Here is a 22,171-nt window from a genome sequence, read left to right as displayed (position 1 = left end):
GCCCGTCCCGCCCCGGCCGTGGCGTAGCCGGTCCCGGTTCCCGTGATAACCGCGAGCGGGGCCGGCGCCGCTCCGGGCGTGTGCGGAGCGCGGCGGGGGAGCAGCGCCATGGGGGAGGCGGCCCGGGCCTTCCGCCGCCCTCATTAGAGCCGCCGCCCGGCGCAGCTGGAGCCATGGACAAAGCGGACAAGGTGCGACGGGACCGCGAGCAGCCGCGGCGGGAGGGGCGGCGGCGCGGCGGTGAGGGTGCGGAGCGGAGCGGGCCCGGCCGTGTCAGCCCCGGCAGGGCCGTCGGCAGCGGCCGAGCGGCGGGCAGGGCACGGCACGGCAGGGCGGGGCGCGGCTCGCGGCCTGTGGGGCGGGGGGCGCCGGGACCGGCCGTGAGGGGCGCCGGGACCGGCCGTGAGGGGCTGCCGCCCCGCCCCGGCGGAGAGCTGCCCTCGGGAGGTGCAGACAGGGCGTTCTCCGGGCTGGAAGCGGGAGCTCGGCGTGTGTTCGCCGGCGCCGTTCCCTCCCCGGGCAGGAAGCATCAGGCCGCGCCCGGCCCGGCTGTCCGGGGGAGCCGGGAACCCGGGAGCGGCTCCCCTGGGAATTCCAAGGGAGTTCAAAACTCGCTTCTGTTCTTCTCCCGTCTATTCCTTTAGGCTTTGTTTCAAGCTTAGGGAAGCCTTGCAGTTAGTGACATTTAGTTTAAACCTGCCTGGTCATTAATAGAGACTGGGTTTCTTGAGAAAGAAGCAGGTTTCTTTGAGAACTTAGTAACACAATTGAGGTGTTACTCTTGTTGAAATCCTGTAAACGTCAGGGTCGGGTTGAAGTTTTCAGTGACAGGACATAGCTGATGGTCTCCTCGTAGCTGCGTGGGTGTAGCTCGCTAATTCTACAGGTCGCTGTATTTTTTTCTTCCATATTAAACTTGCCTGTGCGAGGTAATCAGTTTGCATTTTTCTTAAGACCTTTTAAATTACAGGTATGAAGAAATATCAGCAGGGACTTAAGAATTTGTATGGTTTGTTACATATGTGCAATAAAATATTTCATCATCGGGATGTAGTTCTAAATGATGTATCTGAAATGAATGATGTCATCTGTAGCTGCCTGGTATTACTTCTGAGCTTCTGTTTCAGCAGAATTTTGCTGAAAATTGGTGATTTACAGCTCTTTGTTTCCTAGTTTTCAGCTTTGGTGTCTCCAGGGGTTCTAATAGTAGGGTTAAGAACTAAATTAACACAGGTTCCTGTAGCAGAGTAGATAATGACTAATAAAAGCAGTGTCTAAAGAGACACTGCTTTTCATTCTGTACATATGTCTAAAGAAGTTGGTGAACAGTTTGTCTTATTACAGTATGGCTCCCACTGTGGCTTTCTCCCTGGGCTTTCTGGTGTGATAATGATTTTGAATTTTTTTTTTTCATGCTTTTTATTTGCCTTCACGTAGAAAAATGGATCTGATTCTGTGAAGTTTATGTTAGTCCAATATGTAGAACTTTTTGCTTTAAAATCTTGGATTTTGGTGTGGGTTGTTTTTTTTTTTCCCCCCCCCTTTGTTTCAACTGTAATTAGTACTGCTGTACACATGTGAAATATTTATCCTTGTTGCTTGAGCTCTTCAGTACTGGAGGTTCACACGCATGTCCTTATCAAACCATTCTCTTTTCATTTGTCAAAATAGTTCGTGAAAACACAGAGTTGTTGTGTTATTTACAGTATAAAATATTGACTCTGAGTGATTGTCTTAACTAAGTGCAGTATTTCAGCTTGGAGGTTTAGTTAAGCTCTGAAGCAGGAATCATCTTGTTTATTCTGTTTGTAGCATATCTGGTCCTGTTGGTTCCTTATTCACTAGTAAGGCTTCTAGGCAGACAAATAATTAATACCTGGTGAGTTTCTAAAATGATTCAACAATCTTATTGCTTTTGTCTTCTCATTATGCAGTAGCATCTTGATTAGGAGACTCCTAGATGCTTTGGGTTTGAACCTTTTGTGCTGTAAGAATTGAATGTAATCATTGTTACCAGCGTGTTTGGTAAGGTTGCATCAGTTTTGGGAGCCATTTCATTTTTCCTTTATTTGGGCTCATTTCTGTACCTGTACTGCGTGACATCTGATAAATGAATAGTAAAGCTTGCAAATGTGTGTTAGCAGTACTCATTTTCTCCTTCCTTTCCCTCAGAATGCTCTCTCGGGCACAGTACAGTAGCTGTATGTGCTTATAGGAGTAACTACTGTGGAATTAGAGCATGAGCAGCTAGGACTACTGTACTGTGTTAGCATGGTATTTCAAGAGTAAAGGAAGATCACAATTGCTTTTGATGGGTAAACAGTGGTGTTGGCTTAGTGAATCAGTATGAGATTTCATTTCACAAGATCATTTGGACATGTTGCTTTTGGATTGCCTTTAAGATCTGTTACCTAAATTCTGGTATGGTTTTACTTGTTTAATATGTTCTATGATATTTTGGCAGCTGACATAGATGAAAACAGAATAAAGCTGCTTATAAACAATTATTTTATGATAGGAGTAGTTGTGATTTTTGTAGTGGGTAAGTTTACTTCTGTCAACACCAGAACAAAACTGTTCCCATTAAAAAGCATATGGGTTTCAGCAGTTAAGTGTAGGTTATTTTCCTAGAAGAGACAAAACTCAGCAGATGACCTCTGACGCTCTTTCTGTCTAAGCAGAATATGGTAGAAAACTAGAGAGAAACAACTTCCTCTTTCAAAGGTACTGCTGTGCTTTGATTTTTCTCAGTCTTATACTTTTGTCTTGCCCCGTGATTAAGACATTTGATTCCTTTAGTACAGTTGAGAAACCAGGTGAAGTTGCAAAATCAGTGACCTGTGTTTTCTTTTAGTATTGCTTAAAGACAGCCTGTTCTGCTTGCCTCTGCTATTCTTGACCACTCAACAGGTGGCTTGATAATATGGTTGCCATAGAAGTAGATCTAGATCAATGTTTTGTGCTCTTTATCCTATCCGTTTTCCTTCGGTGTTTCTTACCCATGGCAGGTTTTTCAATGAGGCAAACTGGAAAATGTCTGATTTCCTGTACTGTTTGCACATTGCTTTCTCTTGAACCTTGCAAGGGCAAAACAGTTTGGAGAGTTTTGTATTGTGTTATTTTAGAATATCTTCTCTGGTGAATTTAAATGTTATTGATGTGATTCCATGAACATCTTAACTGTTTGAGCACAAGATTATTTATCCTTGACTAGTTTGTGGAGATCAGGAAACTGATTTGCATAAATACTTTGGATTAATCCTTTTAGTACACTTTCTACAAAGCATTAAAGTATTACTACTTCATATGGATAGCATGAGTTTAGGAGTTTGTACTGTTAAATGCCGTAGCGTAGGTAAGTGAAGAGGTTCCTTTTGGTAGCTTTTTTACCTTTGGACAAGCTTTGTGTAAGGGTAAGTATTAAGTTGTATTTTCCTCCCCTTTTTTTCTTAGAATATTCTGGCCTTGAGTTTAAACATGCCAGCTTGTCACATTGTGCCACTTGCTTGTTTTCTATATATAGGTAAAAATGTTAGATATTTAGCTTTGTTATGTTCTGATCATGATATTTAATCCTATGAAAGGGAAGAGAATTATGCATGATTCCCTTTTTATGAGCTGAGGGAGAAGGGAAAGACTCACTTCATAGTGTATTTGCTTTAAGTGCTGTGTTGAAATTACTATGTGAAATGTAAATAGGGAGGATTAAATTTTGTGCTTCGTTAAATGGCCTGCTGCTGGTGTTTCCAGTTGGACTGCATATTTACCATTCCCGAGGTATCTGCCACTTAGAAGCAACTAATTATAGAAACAATGACTTCCATATTTGTAAAGTTTATCTTAAAATAGATGAACTGTGACTTGCCTTACTACTAACATAGTGTTTAAATGACGAAATCCAGAATTCAGAAACAGGATTGTTTTTCTTAAAAAAACCCCAAAAGTTTGAGCTATATTTTTGTTTTATGTTTGGGATGAGACTTCTTGTTTCCAGACTTTGAGACAGTAAAACAGCTGATTTTATTATAGCCCTCTGAGATGTGGCATCTGTGTCTATTTTCTCACCCTGTAAATGGTGAGATTGATATCTAAGCATTCTCCTCTGAGAGCAGGATGACAGAGATCCTATTTAATGGAAAATGCTGAATGACATTAAGCTACAATGAACAAAAAGTTTTCTAAGATTAAATGTACAGTGCTATAACTATAGGACAAAGTTTACCAGTCTGTTCCTGCTTGTGTCATCTTCTGTCTTTGCAGCTGTTGATGACTACAGTAGCTTTTATATAAGAAACAAAGGAGCTCTTCAGTATATATGCTGTCTTGAAAGACTTGTAATTGTTGGACTGAAATATGTAATGAGCTACTGCAAAACATTTTGTAAATTGAAACTAGGGATATCCACAAAAGAGACTTCTGTCTAGATCTTGGTTTCTTTTGAAGGGGCATGCTTCTGTTAATAGGCAGCTGATTGAAAATCTGATGTTTCAGCATGACTTAAATTTATATTTAGAATTGAGTTTGGTTATCAAAGGTTGATTTCAATAAAGTTTTGTTTGGCTTTGTGATATGAAAGGTTGAACAAACATGAAAAAGTTGCGCTCAAAACTAAGTTCAGTCTTGCAGTATTTTCAGTGTTTGCTTTTAGATTGCCTGATCAAACCACTTAGTATTTTGTATTAAGGTCTGACCCTGCATTTACTGGTGGCAGTGGCAAGGTGCTAATTTATTTTAGAGGATGTGGACTAGAATGAATCTCAATACTGTGAGGGCAGTTAAAGCATAAGCTTGTATCACAAGTGCTCTGTTGTAAGGATTAGGGAAAGTGTAGCAGCCTTCCCCCAAATCCTTCCGTGTTTGACAAATCTTTCTTGTCTGTGGTTACAAACCAGTGGCATGATCTGTTTGTGCTGTTCGTATGTGCTTGGCACTCCATTTGTACTGTGTGGGTGAAATCTCTGAGGAATTGTGTTCACATAGATTTGCATGCACTTTGTTTTATGCACTTTCTTGTTTGCTTCTGAAACAAAAAGGAGCTTGTCTTGTGTTCTGGAGTTCACTTCGTTTGTTACTGCTTGCATTTTCCACTGAGTCTTAAGCACATCAGTATTTAAAAAACCAAACCCACCACCAACAAACTGCTTATTTGGCATTATTGTTTCTGTAGCTCACCAGAAGAGCCTTTCCTGTTAGAAGAAATAACAAGTTTTGGTAGGAGATACCTTCTGCTTGTCCAGTGCAGTGAGAAATTAGCAGCACCTTTCCTTGATCCTAAATTGATGGATGGTTCTTTTTTTTTTTTTTTTTTTGGTTTCACTTTCTCTCCTTACACTATGAAGGATCAAGGCCATTTATCAAAAAGAGGAGGTACTTTGCTGTCTGTCTTTACCAACATTTCCTCCTAGCTGAGAAATCTATAGTCCTAAAAAGATCTCCTAAGATAACTTTGGACAAATTACTTAGTGTTGCTCTTTTGTTTCCCTCACTTGTCCAGTGAAACCACTAGCCATCTGTGAAATGTGCTGAGATGTCTGGAGAATCACCCTGGAGAGTTAATTCTGTTTATGTTTTGGTTTAGTAAGCAGTCTGACCTGACTTAGTACATTTGTTTCCCCTTTTTGCTTTAAGTTTGGTTAAGTTTACTGCCCTTATCTGATGACACATCCTATGTAACACAGAACTCTTGAAGTATTTTTGAAAGACTGGTAAAATGCTCTAAGGAAGCAATATGTTGAAGTTAATTTAGTTTAGTTGGTAATACACTTGAACTGTCTTTCTGTTTTCTATCCCAAAGTGGAAATGGGGCCTTGTTTTCTAATGAAATGTGTAAGTTGTGCTAAGGATTGGATGTGTTGTGCTTACAGAATGATTTTGAAACCTGTGCTGAGGTTAAGTTCTCAGTTTCTGTTTTGATGAGTTGGCATATATGTGTGTGTGTGCATCACAGAACAACATGCAAAATCTGAAAACAGAGGTTTACCCTAAAATCTTTGCCGAAACAAGTTTCTTGAAAGGATTAAATAAAACCCAACCGTCATAAACCAACCAAACCTGTAGGTGCAGACTAAACTGCACAAGAAAAATGTTTAAGGTATAATGCATGTAAAAGGTATGTGAAATGCAGTTTTGATTCCTTTAAATAACAGACACTCCCTAAGTTCTGCAAGCAAAAAAAGGAACTAACTTTAAAATACACCCATATGTGTTTATGATTACAGGATATGCTGTACCTTTATTTTACTATTAAAGGTAAGCTGAGCTTGTTATGAGCTGTACAGAAAATGATAATTAAATATATCAGGCAATTGCTCTGTCATAGCAATAGTAATCATAACCTGTATAAGAGACTGGGCAACAGGAAAGGAAGAATCAAAGTTGTCTTTCTAGTTTGGGCATCTCTGAATTGTTTGAACCTAACAAAATCAAGCAGAATAATGTGAGTTATTTTCCTAAAATCATAAAATTACGTGATAAGAGTTTTGCATCTTATGGAGGTTTTTTAATAAATTTTAAAAAACCAAACACCCCAACATACCCTTTTTTTTTGCTGGACGGATTGAAATAAATCAAATTTTATCCAATCCACCTTGGATGTAAAAATAAGGTAGGGATTATCTTTGGGAATTGACAGGAAATATTTTGCTGTTCCCACCTTGCAGGTGGGAATCACTCACTTGCTTTCTGCTTTGATCAGTTAAAGTTGTTCTTAATATCTGATGTGAAAGACTATTCACTCATAATTCTAATAATGAGTGATGTAGTACAATATCACAGAAATCACTGTAGTGAGACCATTCTGCAAGAGACTTGTCAATAAAGAATGATTCTTGTATTTTCACATCAATCTCCCAAATGAAGCAAAGAGCAGACAACTAGACAGGAAAGATCTTTAAAACGGGAAATCTGGTCCCAATGTGAATGACAAATAGAATGTTTTGACTCTTTTCTGAGCCAGTACTAGAGTTTATTATTAATGTGTTGGCTAAAGTTCACTTGATGTGTTGTGATAGGATAGTGAGCAGCGGGTTAGGAACAGTTGTTTGACAGTTTTCAGTGTTTCCTTAGGAATACCACGTTTCTAAAGCACTCATCCTAGTTTTACTCTTGTGTGTTCTGTGGATGAAGCACCTTTGGTGTGCTCCTTTAATGTTTAGGTTGCTCAGTTGGTTGGAGCAGGGTGCTACTGGCTCTGAGGTTGTGGGTTCAATCCCCATATGGGCCGTTCACTAAAGAGTTGGACTTAATAATCCTTGTGTGTTTCTTCCAAGCCAGAGTAACTCTGATATAGTTTTGTAGGCCAGCCCATAACTGAATCTATTCTTAAGCAAATATTTTTGCCTGACAGTCTTGAAATAGCATGGAAAAAATCCTCTTAGCTTTCAGGGAGGGATTTCAGCGTTGGTATTTCTGTTAGTTATTATGTGATCGTGGTACATAAACACTTTTTTAAAAATTTTAGGAAAAGTCTTTCTCTTGTGTTGAGGAGGGTGCTTTGGAGCTTTGCAGAGGGGTAGACAAGTCACGAGGCATATGAGGGATGTGCCCAAGGCCAGAGAGGAAGCTCTGGGTAGAGCCTGTTGTTTGATTTGTGTTGCACAAGTTTGGTGCTGCAGCTGCTCCACAGCTATTCCTCTGAATGGAACTTCAGGAATTGGAGAAGAGTTACTGTAGAAGAAAGGAATGTTGACCCTCTACTAATGATAAAGAAATGCATTTAATTGATATTAAGGTGATTGTTCAGCTGTAATGCAGACCTGTTGTACAGCAGTAGTGATACTTCTGTGTCTGTGCTTATAGAATCAGATTGCCCTGCATTGGAAGAGACCTTAAAAATCATTTGGTTCCAAACCCCTGCCATGGGCAGGCACACTTTCCATTACACCAGGTTGCTCAAAGCCCCATCCAGGTGGGCCTTGAATGCTTCCAGGGATGGGACATCCTTCCATATGTTATATTCCATCTGTGTGTATATATATATATCCACATTATAGCCATAAGCATTTTCAGAACAGTCATTAAAAAATATTCTTCTGCCAAGAACAGTATGTCATGTTAGTTTGAAAGAAATACTTTTCTCACTGGGACAACTGTATTTTCAAAAAGATGTTTGGACTTGCCCTTCCCACCTCTTCCACTCCCATGCTGCTAAACCAGTATGGGATCTTATTTAAGTAGAATAAGTTTCGGGGACTTGGAGATTCAGATACTGGATGGGAAGGCAGTCTCTGGATGGATTGTGGATGTGACACAGAGCAAAGGCATGGACTAAGAAGCGTGCAGTAGGTGTGGGACTACTTGCCATACTTCCAGAGCTCCCATTTAACTGTTCCGGCTCATGTGGATGTTCTGGAGGTAGTAGCAAGGATAGAAGACTGTCCTCAGTAAACCTTTAGGATTTCCTTTTTCTACAGTAAGAGCATGCAGTCACACAGGTTATGTGTTACCTTCGAGATTATTTCTTAGGCATATGGAAGGAAAAAGGTCTGGAGTCGTTGTCTGCTTTAGAAAGAATCTTCTTAGGATTTGGTATTCCATGAGGGGTAATTATACGTGTGAGACATGTATAATTAAGCTAAAATCTTCATTTAAAAAAAAAGATTATTTTCATCTGAATGTACATTATAATGGAATATAGAATTTGAGGGGGCTTTGGATGTGCAATTGTCTTATTGAATAGAGCATTTTTCGTTATTTATGTGTAAGATGCAGCTATGTTGTACAAAACCAAAAATGTGAGCAAAACCAACCATCTTAAACTAAGGATCCCTTCAGGATTGGGGGAGATACTTTTGTTCCAACGTACAGTTTAAAACTTATTTCTAAGCCGTCTGTAATACCTTCTTCATGACAACATTTAATCATAATCTTAACAATTGAAAGTACGTTAAAATAGTGCAGATAGAATGTGTGGGGAGGGTTCTTCTGTGGTGCATCATCTCTTAGCAGTAAAACTATGGTTTAGTGCTGAAAAGTCTTTTTTATAATTGCCTAGAAACACGGTCAATTTTGTAGAGCAGGCCAGGCATTACTACATCTTCCATATGCTGGTTTCACTTCTGAAAGCCTACGCAACTGTGCTCCACATACAGTGCTAATTTGGTTTTGTTCTGTGCTCAGACTCATATATCCTCTGCAAGATCTGAACTTCAGTCCCTTTTAAATTAATTAGTGTTTGTATTGCACTTGTAAAGGTTAACACAGATGCTAAATGTTGGTGATCTGTATTACACCCTGCATTGATTGGAAGGATGCAATAAGCACTTGCCAACTGTTTTCCACTTCTCTTGGTTTACTGCAGAAATCCTGTAGCCTTGTCATCCATTTGCCTGCTGTTCGTGGTACTTTGCATACAACTTTATGAATCTAAATTTTCCCAAGCAATTTATGATTGTAATTAATGAAGACATTCTTTCTTTTCTCTTAAGAATGTCAAGCTGTCAGCTGAAGTAGAACCATTTATTCCTCAGAAGAAGGGTCCAGAAACACTAATGATTCCAATGGCGCTTCCTAACGACAGTGGAGGAATTAATGGCATGGAACCAACTCCAATCCCTAGCTACCTGATCACTTGCTATCCATTTGTACAGGAAAATCAATCCAACAGGTAATAAGTGGTTGTGGTCTTCGTGGATGAAGATCAGATGATCTGTTTTTAAATTAGTTGGAGCTTGTAGTAGGCTTCAGAGGAGTCAGTGATTATGGGCTGTATATTCAGGTTTTTTGTTGGCCATATTTAATCTTCTGACCCGTCATGTGTGAGGATGAAGTTTCTCTGTCCCCAGTCTTTTTATTTGTTTTCTTCCCTCTGCGTTTCTCCATTCATATTCTTTATTGCCTTTTTCCTGGCTGTGGAGGTCTGGTGCAAATCCTTCCCAAAGGTATCTGCTGTGCTCTTGGATCTTCCAGGGCAGTCAGGAAGTTTTTTGTCAGAATTTCTGATGCTTCTCTGAATGAAGCAAAGCTTTGGGTGTCCAGCTTGGGTCCTGCCATGGTGAAACAGTATGCAGCTGATTCAGTACTGAGTGTAGGTATATGAGTTTTCTTCACGTATATAGTTAAAAAACTAGTTTAAAAAACTAGTTTAAAAAACTAGTTGAGTTTAGGAACTTATTATAATAGAACTGTTGTTTTTGAAGGGGTAATAAAGGTCTGAATTTTATTTGAGAGAGGGAAGACTTACTGAGCAATTTCTTTCCTTTTTGTTTTTTTTATAGACAGTTTCCATTATATAACAATGACATCAGATGGCAGCAACCCAGCCCAAATCCTGCAGGACCATACCTTGCTTATCCTATAATACCTGCACAGCCACCTGTTTCTACAGAATATACTTACTATCAGCTGATGCCAGCACCATGTGCTCAGGTCATGGGTTTCTATCATCCTTTTCCTACCCCCTATCCTGCACCCTTTCAAACAGCAAATGCTGTAAGTACGGTTACTGCAGAATGCACTGAGCGTCCCAGCCAGTCAGGCCAGGTCTTCCCATTGTCCACTCAGCGGAGCAGAAGCAGTAACAGGGGACCAGTTGTTCAAAAAGTAAGTCTGGTTTTGAATAGGATAAGTAGAACTGTATAAAGAAAATGTCTTTGCACAGGAAGCATGTATCTCATTTTTTTTTAATCAACTTTTTTTGTGTGTGTGGCAATGTTTGAAAACAGCAACAGCAGTTACAGATGCACATAAAAAATAAACGTCCTCCAGTGAAAAATGTCGCCACTCAAAAGGAGACCAGTTCATCAGGTCCTGAGAACAGATCAAAGATTGTTTTGTTGGTTGATGCATCACAGCAAACAGGTAATTTGTTTCTTAAGTTCTGGGTGTATGAAATAACTAGAACTACATGTCAGTTGTCATCTTTTCTAAAAGAGGGTGGACCTGATTTAGATGCAGCTTTTAAGAGAAGTCTTTGTGGCTCAAAAGGATAATGAAGAAAAGGTGCTGATGGTTGCAGATACCAACTCAGTATGTCACCTTATAATGTTGCAGTGATATGGTACTCCTGCAGAGACTTTGCCAACTCTTGAAGGAGTTGCTTATTAATAACAGTTGGACCTAGACATAATTTAAATTCAGTGCTGGTTTAATGCAAAGACTGGCTTTTTAAATGTTTTTATGATGCGTAGCTTTTTCATGTCTCTTATCAATTCCTGCACAAGTAATTTTATTTTTATTGTTTCTTAAAGACTTTCCTTCAGATATAGCCAATAAGTCACTTTCTGAGAGTGCCTCCACGATGCTTTGGAAGTCAAAAGGCAGGCGCAGGAAAACTTCTCATCCTGCTGCAGAGTCCTCCAGTGAACAGGGTGCAAGTGAAGCAGACATTGACAGTGACAGTGGCTATTGTAGTCCCAAGCATGGCAATAACCAGGCTGCAGCTATGGCTTCAAGAAATACAGATTCTTGTGCAATGAATGTATGTAAACATAACTGAGTAACTTAACTATATTTGTAGCCTACAGACTAATGAAAGTTACTAAAATAATTGGTTTTTTCCTTTTCAGGTTGTAGAACCATCGATAAATACAAGTAAGCATTGTCTTGACTGGTGAGCTGTTTAAAATTTGGCATGGTTGCATTTGTATTTTTGCTTTACATTTTGCTAGGAACCACTTCTTGATCTACTTCAGCTCTAGCTGATCAGATACTTCTCAGCATGTATGTTTACTGTGATTTCCACCCACCTCCACTAAGACACCTGTTACTTGCTGAATGAACAAGTGTATAGCTATCATGAATGATTTATTAATAGCTGCCTTTCTTTAATGGGTTAAAAAAGCTAGAGACTCCAGTGGAAGCATTCAGACAAAGCTGTGCTTCTGTTTAGTTTGTCTTCAGGCTTCCTTAACTTGTTGGGCTGCAGTTCATACCTGGGTGGTAACAGAGCCAAGGAGTTCTCATTCTCTGTTTCAGAAGCACTGATACTTTTTAGAAGCTTTAAATAGACCATGAACAAATAGTTTGATTAGCCTGGTAGTAGCAGGTAATGCCAGGGACTGCTGTTTATGACTGAACTGAAATTGGTATGGATGTGAACCTGAGATTTCCTTTCTTACTGCTTTGTGGTGATCAATTGTTGGCAGCTTGAATGTTCCATAAAGGTGACTCTGCCAACGTCTGAAAATAGCTACAGAAGTAAATGTTGTCACAGGAGAATTAGACGTTCTCCAAGAACTTTATTTGTATCAGAATTGTGTTCCTGGCTCTGGTGGCATATGAATCATTGTGATATATTCCGGATGCTAATTCAGTTTTTCATAGATGGCACTTCTCTTTCAGCTGGTATAAGTTGGGCTAATGTAAATTCCCAAGCGACTCAAAAAAAGCCTTGGATTGAAAAAACTCAGACCTTTTCTAGAGGTGGAAGACAAGCTGAGCAAAGAAATAATCCACAGGTATGTTGTCAATGATTCTAAACTGAAGTATTTGGGGGTTTTTGTAATATGTGAAAATAAGGACTTGGAAAGGAATTATAAAATAAACATGCAAAAAATATTTAATGAAAACAGTATAGAAACTCAACCTTAAAGTCTAGTTGCACATTTCTAACTGGTATGTTCTTTGAGCTATGTATCTATTGTATGTATGTGTATATATATATATATATATATATATAAAATTGAATGTCCTTGACAGTCTTCTGCCTATAGCCTGTTCTTTATATGTATCTACCTAGGAAGAACATTGCATATATAAAGTAACCTGTGAAATGAAGGCAGCATGGGTGTAGAAAAGTTAGTTCAGTTTTTGACCCATTCACGCTTCAGGAGAAAAAAAAATCCTCAAACTTTCTAAAGAGATTCTGATGTGGTGGTGAACTAGAATCTTGTGTTGTCACTCCTGTTGTCTTCAAAACTTTCTTTTAAAAATTTGCATTAGCATACCATTTTTTTAGCATTTTTATTATTTCTTAATTAAATTCTTTCATGCTAAAGTTTGAATATCTTTCTGCAAAACTTCTTTCAAGTGGGACAGGATTTCTGTAATTAGTATGTGAGGAGGAAGAAGGTGGTCTTCCTAATTTTGAGAGATTTTATTGGGGCAGGTGGTCCAGAGGGGTGTAAAGTAGGCTGAAACATTTGCCTTTGTTTAAACATAGGTTTTGCTTGAGCTCTGTTATTGCAGACAAGAAAGCTGAGCTCCAAGTGGGGACTTCATTATAAGTGTGCCTGTTTGTGCAAACATATGTGAGCCAGCTTGGCCTGTTTAGGTTTTTCGATGGAATTGTTAAATTGTCTTGAATCTTCCTGTTTGGTAACTGTGGGTTTATTATATAAAGAAGTTTGTGGATGCTTGTATCTGGCTGTGTAGCAGTTCTGAATCTTTTTATAACCTGTTGTCAAATCAGAGGCTTTGGAAGCCACTATTGTTAGTTGATGGCATTGGGAGAGTAGGAAGAACCAGACTTTTTCATCCAGTCACAGTTTAGACTCTAAATCTGGCAGTTTTTTTAGATATTTAGAAACAAAGCTGGCACAAAGAGTTTTAAGTGAGGTTGCCTCAGCCATATTCACAGTACCTCAAGGCAGAATTGTCCTAGAAGCTATTTTCTGTTTAAATTAAATTGGTATGAAGTCTGTAGGCAAATTTCTTGAGAAATAGATAAGGATAAATGTGAAATTCAAGTCATGCATTGGTTTTTGCCAACCAGTCTTGCACATGGGTTTCCACCAACCTGTTACATAATAAACAGAAGAATGCTTATTACCACTATGCTGCTGTCTCTGGCCTTTAGAGAACTCTGTGTATGTGCATTGTCATAAAAAATGTGTTGAAAGGGCAGTATATACTGCATGCAGAATAATTATGTAGTGGGAGAAAGTTCTTTGGAGTGATCGTGGTTGCAGACAGTTCCTCAGGTCTGTTAGAGTCACCAGCAGCTCCTGAGTTTCTTTGTGTTTGGCCGAAAGAAACCTTTTTATTTAAGTTACAAATTTAAAGATGAATTGGCTTGAGGGGGAGGAATAATCTGGTGCTGTCTGTAGAATGTTTGTGCAGGCTTTAAAAAAAAGACAATGAAAAAACCCACCAGAAAGGCCCCCCCCCCCAAAAATTAAAACCACCAAAGCACAATTTATTCTCTAAAAACTATACCTAGTTGCTAATTAGCAGACATGAGAAAGCTTTATGTGCATGCACATACACATACTGAAAAATTGAAATTATGAAATACCAATTGCATTTGTTATTTTCAGTCTGGATTCAGATGCAGAGATCACAGCACATCTTCAGAAAGAAGGCAGAGTTTGCAGAAACGACATGAAAAACCTTTAGCTACAAGCCAGGCGAGCAGAGTGGAGCAGAGTCCTGAACCTCTGTATTTTGAGGTACTGTCCTATGAAAACTGTTTCCACATTGTAGCAGTGCAAGTTGTGTGTGGAATAAGTGATGTTCTCAATGGGAAGTTACAGAACATCTGGCTCCAAGAGGTGTACAGTTGAGGTCACTAATTTATTAGATCATCCTCTCATTGTGTACAGAAAGAGACCTGTATTTGGGTGTTGTGGAAATTGCAGTAATTTAGAACTATCTGTGATGGGCAATTTAAATAAGCAGCCTTCAAGTAACTTTTTCTGTTCACTTGTGAATGGAAATTAGTGTGTTCTCTGGTTTAGCCCCTCTAATTGTAATAGGATTTTTTTTGTGTGTGTGTAAAAAAGAAAAATATTCTTTAAGAAAAAAATACTGTCTGGATACAGAAATGCTTTCCTCATTTTTCATTATTTTCTATTAGTGTTGCTTAATCCCTTCTAGTTTATGTAGGACTTAGGGATTCAGTTTGGTTTTCTGCCTCGAGCAGTTTCACTGATGCTTCTCAGGTGACTTTGGTTCCATTCTTTTTACTCTTAATTTCTGCATTGTTTAGGATGAAGATGAATTTCCAGAGCTAAATAGTGATAATGGAAGCAGCAAAAGTACTAGCATCCAGCAAAAGATTTCACCCAAAGTAGTAAGTAGTCATTTTGTTTTGCAAAGCATTCTCTTTTGAGATTATTCAGTTTGTGTAATTTTTTTATGAATCTCTGCTACAAGAATTACATTGCAGTAATTGTGATGATCTTGGGGTGTTATTGTTACCAGCCTTGGATGCTAAAGAAATGCCAGTTAAAATAAGTGATGCAGGGAACCCATCTTAAAAAACCCAAAAACTTCAGGATTTTTCTCGCTAAGAAGATTGTAAGATACATGTTACAGGCACTCAGTGTCACAGACTGTCCCAAGTTGGAAGGGACTGCTGCATCACAATGCTTTCATGCAGACATCTCTTGAAATTGTTAAATCTGCAAATATGTAGTAATGGTGTCAGTTTTTCAAAATAATTACAGTTTGTGTAGTTTCATTTCAAATAACTGCATCTGCTCTAAGGCTGTGGAAGCAGTTGCTGGAAAGGTACTTTTTTTAGTAAGTGATCTACTTAAATATTTTGTTGCAGAACCCTGCATATAGAATGCTTGATCTATTTGGCTGCTTTCCAGGAAAGTCAAGTCCTAAGTGAAGTCTTGGGGAGGGGGGAAATTCTTTATTTAGCAATCAGACTGGAAAACCTTCTGAACCCATAATTGGAACTAAATAGAATAGCTTTCCCATACAAAAATGAAATCTAAGTTCCTAGTTTTATCAACTTGCTATGTCATCTAGCTGTAGTTAATTAGGATGTCATACTGGTAATCAGAGCCTTGGGTGATTTGATTTCTGAAATGCCACCTATTCTGGAGAGAAAGGTCTTTTAATTGTGGGGTTTTTTTTGCATTTTGTTTAAAATTCTAGTTGGATGACTTACCAGAGAATTCTCCAATCAATATAGTCCAAACTCCAATTCCCATTACAACCTCTGTACCAAAGCGTGCTAAAAGTCAGAAGAAGAAGGCCTTGGCTGCAGCACTTGCAACAGCTCAAGAGTATTCAGAGATAAGCATGGAACAGAAAAAACTTCAAGTGTGTAGCACCCTGCCCACCCCAGCACTTGGTCAAGAGGAGTATCAGTTACTGATGCTCCTCTTACTCTCTAATAGCAGTAATCTCTTTGTAAAGAACGTTGCAGGCACCATTTCTTTGTATTTATTGTATGTGATGTTCCTGTTGTAGGAGGCTTTATCAAAAGCAGCTGGAAAGAAGAGCAAGACCCCTGTTCAGTTAGATTTGGGTGACATGTTAGCAGCTCTTGAAAAGCAGCAGCAAGCAATGAAAGCTCGTCAGATCACCAACACCAGGCCTCTCTCATACACAGGTATTTCTAATCTGCCTGGCAATGGCTAAACACCTGTTGTGCCAACATGAATGTGATTGATCTGAGCATCTTAAGTGTTTTTCTTTCTGTCTAGCTTTAGCTTTTGAATATAAGCATGATAAAAACCTGGAAAGATTATTTTTAAGGCATTTCTGAATAAATTTCCTGTGCTATCATCCTCTGAGCTGCAGTGTGCAGTGGTGAAAATCCATATAGAGCTGAGGCCAAATGTCTTTTAAAAGACCTGGTATTCAAAACTCAGGATTTGTCTCCTGAGAGTAATTCAGTGCTGAAATGAATATGTGAAAAGAGCATCTACTAATGATATTATAAAATACTCTTTGAAAGAGAGGATACTATGACTATGATATGGAGGGATATCTCCCTAGGATATTCTTCCCATTTCTGCTGATTATGGTTCAGGGTCTCCTTTCTCAAACCAAATTTGTTTCTTAAACTGTCCATTGTTTCTATCTCATGCTTTTACCATCCATAATGTCCAGTGGCAGTGAATTCTAACCTTACTACATCCTGTGTGAAGGAACTTTTCTTTCTGCTGTGTTTTTTTGGGGTGGAGGTCAGTATTGGTGTTTTTTTGTGCTCCAGGTTGTAATTTTGTTAGCTTTCACAGCCTTTGTATTACAAAGACTGAGCAATCATTCCCTTCTTTCCTCCTCTGATTTTTAGATGTCTGTCAGGACTCTGAAGAGTCCTAGTCTATTTAGTTATTTAATTCTGGAAGTATCTTTTCTGGGAATCCATATTGCTTTTTTCTGAACCTTTGTGTAGTTCTGCTGTATCATTTTAAAAATAAGATCAGACATACACAGAATATTAGGTTATAGTTCCATCATGACTGTATACAATGGCTTAATTCTGCTTTTTTTTTTTTTTTGCTGTGTCTTTATCAACACAACATTAAATTAGCTTTTTTAATACTTGCTACCAAATACAGAATTGACATTTTTGTAATTACTTATTATAACCCCAGTCTCATTCCTAAGCACTTGTAGGTAGCCTGGAGTCCATCACTGTGCACATAGTTACCATTTTCCTTCTGGCGTGTTGGTTCTTTTACCTGCTTTGAGCTTCAGCAGTGTTCAAACATTAATTCAACTTGGCAAGGTTATATCAAACAAAGCTCAGCAAAGAACTGTTGGCATTTCCATTGGAGACAGCACTTATTTTATTCTTTCTGGCAAAAGATCCCCTTAATTACATGTTGCACTCTCTCATCTGTTTTGTCTTGTCAACTGTTCAAGTCTTTAACAACTGGAAATCAATGTTTGGATAAATATTTGTGATTTATCTTACCATAATCATCTTAACTAGTAAAGCTACATGTGGTCATTTGAGAGAGACCCCTTACCATTTATTAAAATAATTCCAGGAATCCATAGCTTCCTAAAACATGAGGCTGAGTTGAAGAAAGCTTAAAACCATCTGGAAGCAACAATATCTGATGATGTAATTTTCCTGTCATTATGAACTGCTTTTTTTCCAAGGAAGGAAAATGTACTTAGAGAATTCATCAGTGGAAATTCTGAAAACAGTGTTGAAATAAAGCTGATGTGCCTTTTGGTAAAACAAATATCTATCTTGTATTTAGTTGGCAGTGCTGCTCCCTTTCATACCAAAGAATCTGCCAGCAGAAAGTCCTTAACAAAGGGACAGCCATCTATGGGTTGCCTTAATCCTTTGGATTCGACTGCCCCAAAAGTGAAAAGAGGAAAAGAGAGAGAGATTGCAAAACTGAAACGCCCTACAGCACTTAAAAAGGTAAACGTGCCAACCTTGGAGTGTTTTGACCCACACTCATACTTCAGAAATAAAAACTGGTATGTTCTTAGTTGAGGACTAGTTCCAGTGAGCCTAGAGCAAGGGAGTTAGGAGCTCTTGCCTCCAGTTCCTGCTAAACTGATGTCCTGTCCTTTGGAGCGAGACATGTAACATAACTTTTATATCCCCGTAATTAGTTGAAGGTAATAAAAATGTATCTCAACAGAGATTGCAAGTGTGTTTTCTTTTTGTAACTATAGGCACAGGGAAACATGGGAAAACTTCCACAGTTTTTTTCATGTGGCTGATTCCTAGTCTGTAGTGCAATGTAGTATGCTAACCTTAATTTTTCCTACTCCTTTTTATAGCGTTGGGTATAGAACTTGAAGCAAACCCACAATTTTTAATTGAGTAAATTTACAAATAATTGCTTGTATATATCTATGTTCATGCAGTTGTGAATTAGTTATGTGCAGAAGGAATAGAAAATATATGGAGATCAGAAGGTAAAATTTTAAAAAGTGAGCCCTAAAAATGCATATGTGAAAGCCTTTTTCTGACCTGCCTGTGATCTGAGTTAGAGGAATTCACCTGTTCAAAAAAGTTTTCTAAACTGTTTGTTGTCAATGCTTTTATGTTGTTGCTATTAAACATGATAGTAGTACCAGTATATCCATGGCTACTTACCTTTGCACTTTCCTTTCTTTTATAAAAGGATTGTCTTTATTGAGGTGCTTTACAAAGATGACTAGTATGCCTGCATAAGGTATTTTTTTTACAAGCATAGGGACGAGGAATTGTTAATAAGTGAATGTTATGTATCAGAAAAGAAGCTGTGGAAGTACTTGAACTATTGCAAGTACTATTTATGCACACATATGTGAGTATCTGTAAAATGCTGCAGTGAAATATCCTCTGTGATCAAAGAGGAAACTGAAATTATTTCAAGAGTTTCTATCCTGGCATGAGTAGGAAGGTTCAAAACAAGTCACTTAACTTTGTGTTATGTTCAGTGAAAGGGATGTTTTTCTTTACAGGTATCTTCATAATTTTCAGATGCTGACAGCTCTTGGTTTTGTTTCCAGATTATTTTGAAAGAGAGAGAAGAGAAGAAAGGCCGTTTATCAGCTGACCACAGCCTTCTGGGTTCTGATGAACAAAAAGAGGCTCATTTAACCTTGACTGCTGACCAGTCTCAGGAGCTGGCCTCTCAGGAAGGTTGGTCTCTATCTCTAGACTCCCATCACTCCCACTCAGCTGTGCTGATCTGCTTATTTTAGTGTTTTGTCTTTCTCTTTCTATGCCACACAACTTAGTGATGTTACCTTTTAGCTTTTTTTAACTTTAGTTAATACTAGCAACTGAAACCCTCTTCTAAAATGCCTTGTCTGTCCCTCAGTTGTGGAAGGCTCAGAACACTGTGGGTTCTCAGTACTTGATCTCCATACAGCATTTTAATTATCATCTCAAGTGGGTTTCCCAACACATGTCAGAGTTGATAGTATTTTTGATAAGCAAGCAAAACGTGACCTGTTGTCAACTGTGCCACGTTGATCACTGTACTTTTTCATGATGAACATACTGAAAGTTTTCCAGATATGGAAGTTGCAAACTGTAAATAGGGTTTTCCAGTTTGTTGACCGTGTCAATCAACTGCAGTGTCTGGACTGTCAATTTGCAGCAGCAGCCCTGAGCAACTGAGAAACTCCGGAGAATTTTCAGCATCTTCAGCATGTTTTGGGCAGTGGGAGTGGGGGAAGGAGGTGTCTGTCAGGCTTCCAGATGTACTGCTTCATAACTGTTTCTTCTGAGTGACCTGACTAAAGCGGGAAAATCCTAGATATTCTAGGAATAATTTAGTTGAATATTTTTATGTATAAATATTAAGTAATTATTGGAAGGAGTAATAACATTTAGATGGATTTTTTCCTTCTGTTTTATTAATTTCCTAAATTAACCTCAAGATATTTTTTTAATGAATATTCAAATATTGTTTATTTATCCAGTCCATGCTGAGTGGTGCATGTGTGTTCAGTTTTTTCTCCCCCTTCCCTTGCCCCTCCAGAAGGGGAGGGAAGAGTAATGCTTAGTGTTTTGAAAATGTAATTTGGATAAAGTAAGGGAGTAACACAAGAAGTGTGATTCTGTTCCTCTTATATAAAAATTGTATTTGTATTTTATAATGTTTAAAAATTGCCTTTCAGAAACTGGTCTGAGTATGCCTAGTGATACTTCACTTTCTCCAGCAAGTCAGAATTCTCCATACTGCATGACCCCAGTGTCACAGGGTTCACCTGCTAGTTCTGGAATAGGCAGTCCAATGGCATCTTCTGCAATAACCAAAATTCACAGCAAGAGATTCAGAGAGTAAGAGTTTTGCATTATTACTGTAAATTCAAGACTTGCACTTCAGTCATCCTTGTGTTTTAAGTGTGGGTAGATTTAGTAGACTTAAGAGCTTAATGAACATAAGCTTCCCTTTCAGAAATAGAAGGTTCTGCAAGTTTTTTTTCCCCCCTAAATGGGTTGCTTGTGTTTGTACACAAATGTGTGCATGTATGTACACACACTCACTTGAGACTTTCTTTGGTTGCCACAGCAAATGAGCAAGGTGGGAGTATTCTCTCAAAAATATTTTTTAAAGGAACGCTATGTATGCTTTGAATGGGAAAGGAAGGAATACTCAGGAATGCTTAAAATACTGTAATAGTACCTCTTAATGTGTTAGGGCTTTTTTATTGATGTATCTTTATAATGTACTAAATTAAGGAAAAGAAAAATTGTTTGAGGCACTTATTGCAGTATTTGTTTGTATTTTTAATATTATTTTTGATTGGCTTCTTGAGATAAGGGATATTACTACAAATACAAATGTTTTAAGGATGTAGTTTTAACTTAGTTTGCAGTCTGATTTCTAAATCCTTTTAATGACTTTAGTAGAAGTTAAATAACCGTTCTGAGGAAGTAGAATTATTTTCATTTGCAAAAAAGCTCGGTGAAACCTTGCTTATGCTAATATTTGTGAAGTAGCAGTGCTGACACTTGTGAATGTTGTTTTGAATTGACAGATACTGTAACCAAGTTCTAAGTAAAGAAATAGATGAGTGTGTGACTCTCCTATTGCAAGAGCTTGTCAGCTTCCAGGAGCGGATTTACCAAAAGGATCCCACGAGAGCTAAAGCAAGGAGAAGACTCGTTATGGGGTTGCGTGAGGTTACAAAGCACATGAAACTAAACAAGATCAAGTGTGTCATCATATCCCCCAACTGTGAAAAAATTCAGTCAAAAGGTATAAATGATTAAAGCAAGTGGTGCACTTAGCTCTTTTCAGTTTTCTTGTGTTAATTAGCAAGGTTAGAAGCATTTGTTACTATGCATGATGTAACACTCCCAGACTCCAACCGGGTTAATTGCCATTCCACATTTATTCTTTTCTACTCCACTCTGGAAGAAACTCGTTCATGAGGGGTGAAAAGCTTAAAGAAAAATAGATATTGAAGAATTTAAGTCTACTCTGTGTGTTACTTCATTTGTGTTCAATACACCTTGCATAGTTCTGAGCTCTGGATGCTTTTGAGGAAGATTCCTTAAGAGGAATGTGAATTGGTTAGTTAGCCAACCAACACATTTTGCCACAACCAGAAGTATAAGCAGAGGCTTCCTGAGATAGGAGAATAGCAAAGCTCTGCTTAAGAAAAGACCTGTGAGACTCTGGTTTGTGTGCAGGACTAATAGAGAATACAGAATATCACCTTCATCTGTACTCACTATACTTGAAATGTATTGAGTGTTATCCTCTGGGACATAGGAGCTGCTGATGTGTGTATTGAAGTTTTACTGACTAATTGCAGTTAAAGTGGGTTAGAGAGTTGTATCATGCCATATGATGACTTCAACTGACTAGATACCTATTTAAAATTTTCTTCAAGGTGGACTAGATGAGGCTCTCTATAATGTAATAGCCATGGCACGGGAACAAGAAATTCCATTTGTGTTTGCTCTTGGCCGCAAGGCTCTTGGCCGCTGTGTGAACAAGCTGGTTCCTGTTAGTGTTGTGGGTATCTTCAACTACTCAGGTGCTGAGGTGAGTAATTCCAGTCACATAAATGGCTGGAGTAAACAATTATGTTCCTTGTAGTAGAGAATTATTTGGCATTGAGAGCA

General features: G+C 38.5%; 1 protein-coding gene across 1 annotated transcript in view; it reads left to right on the top strand.

Annotated features, from left to right (window-relative positions):
- Positions 1-22,171, top strand: part of SECISBP2L (SECIS binding protein 2 like) — a 28,300-nt gene continuing 6,129 nt past the window's right edge. Inside the window, exons 1-16 of the mRNA XM_048318319.1 lie at positions 1-191; positions 9,426-9,604; positions 10,215-10,539; positions 10,662-10,797; positions 11,187-11,416; positions 11,505-11,529; positions 12,280-12,395; positions 14,196-14,327; positions 14,867-14,950; positions 15,769-15,936; positions 16,087-16,228; positions 17,838-18,007; positions 19,093-19,225; positions 20,212-20,374; positions 21,076-21,296; positions 21,937-22,091. Of these exons, the coding sequence (XP_048174276.1) occupies positions 174-191; positions 9,426-9,604; positions 10,215-10,539; positions 10,662-10,797; positions 11,187-11,416; positions 11,505-11,529; positions 12,280-12,395; positions 14,196-14,327; positions 14,867-14,950; positions 15,769-15,936; positions 16,087-16,228; positions 17,838-18,007; positions 19,093-19,225; positions 20,212-20,374; positions 21,076-21,296; positions 21,937-22,091 (2,397 nt within the window). The 5' untranslated portion in view covers positions 1-173. The remainder of the gene's footprint in view (positions 192-9,425; positions 9,605-10,214; positions 10,540-10,661; positions 10,798-11,186; positions 11,417-11,504; positions 11,530-12,279; positions 12,396-14,195; positions 14,328-14,866; positions 14,951-15,768; positions 15,937-16,086; positions 16,229-17,837; positions 18,008-19,092; positions 19,226-20,211; positions 20,375-21,075; positions 21,297-21,936; positions 22,092-22,171) is intronic.

Source organism: Corvus hawaiiensis, chromosome 13 (genome assembly GCF_020740725.1).
Source record: "Corvus hawaiiensis isolate bCorHaw1 chromosome 13, bCorHaw1.pri.cur, whole genome shotgun sequence".
NCBI lineage: Eukaryota > Metazoa > Chordata > Aves > Passeriformes > Corvidae > Corvus > Corvus hawaiiensis.
This window is presented reverse-complemented; position numbering and strand designations above follow the sequence as displayed.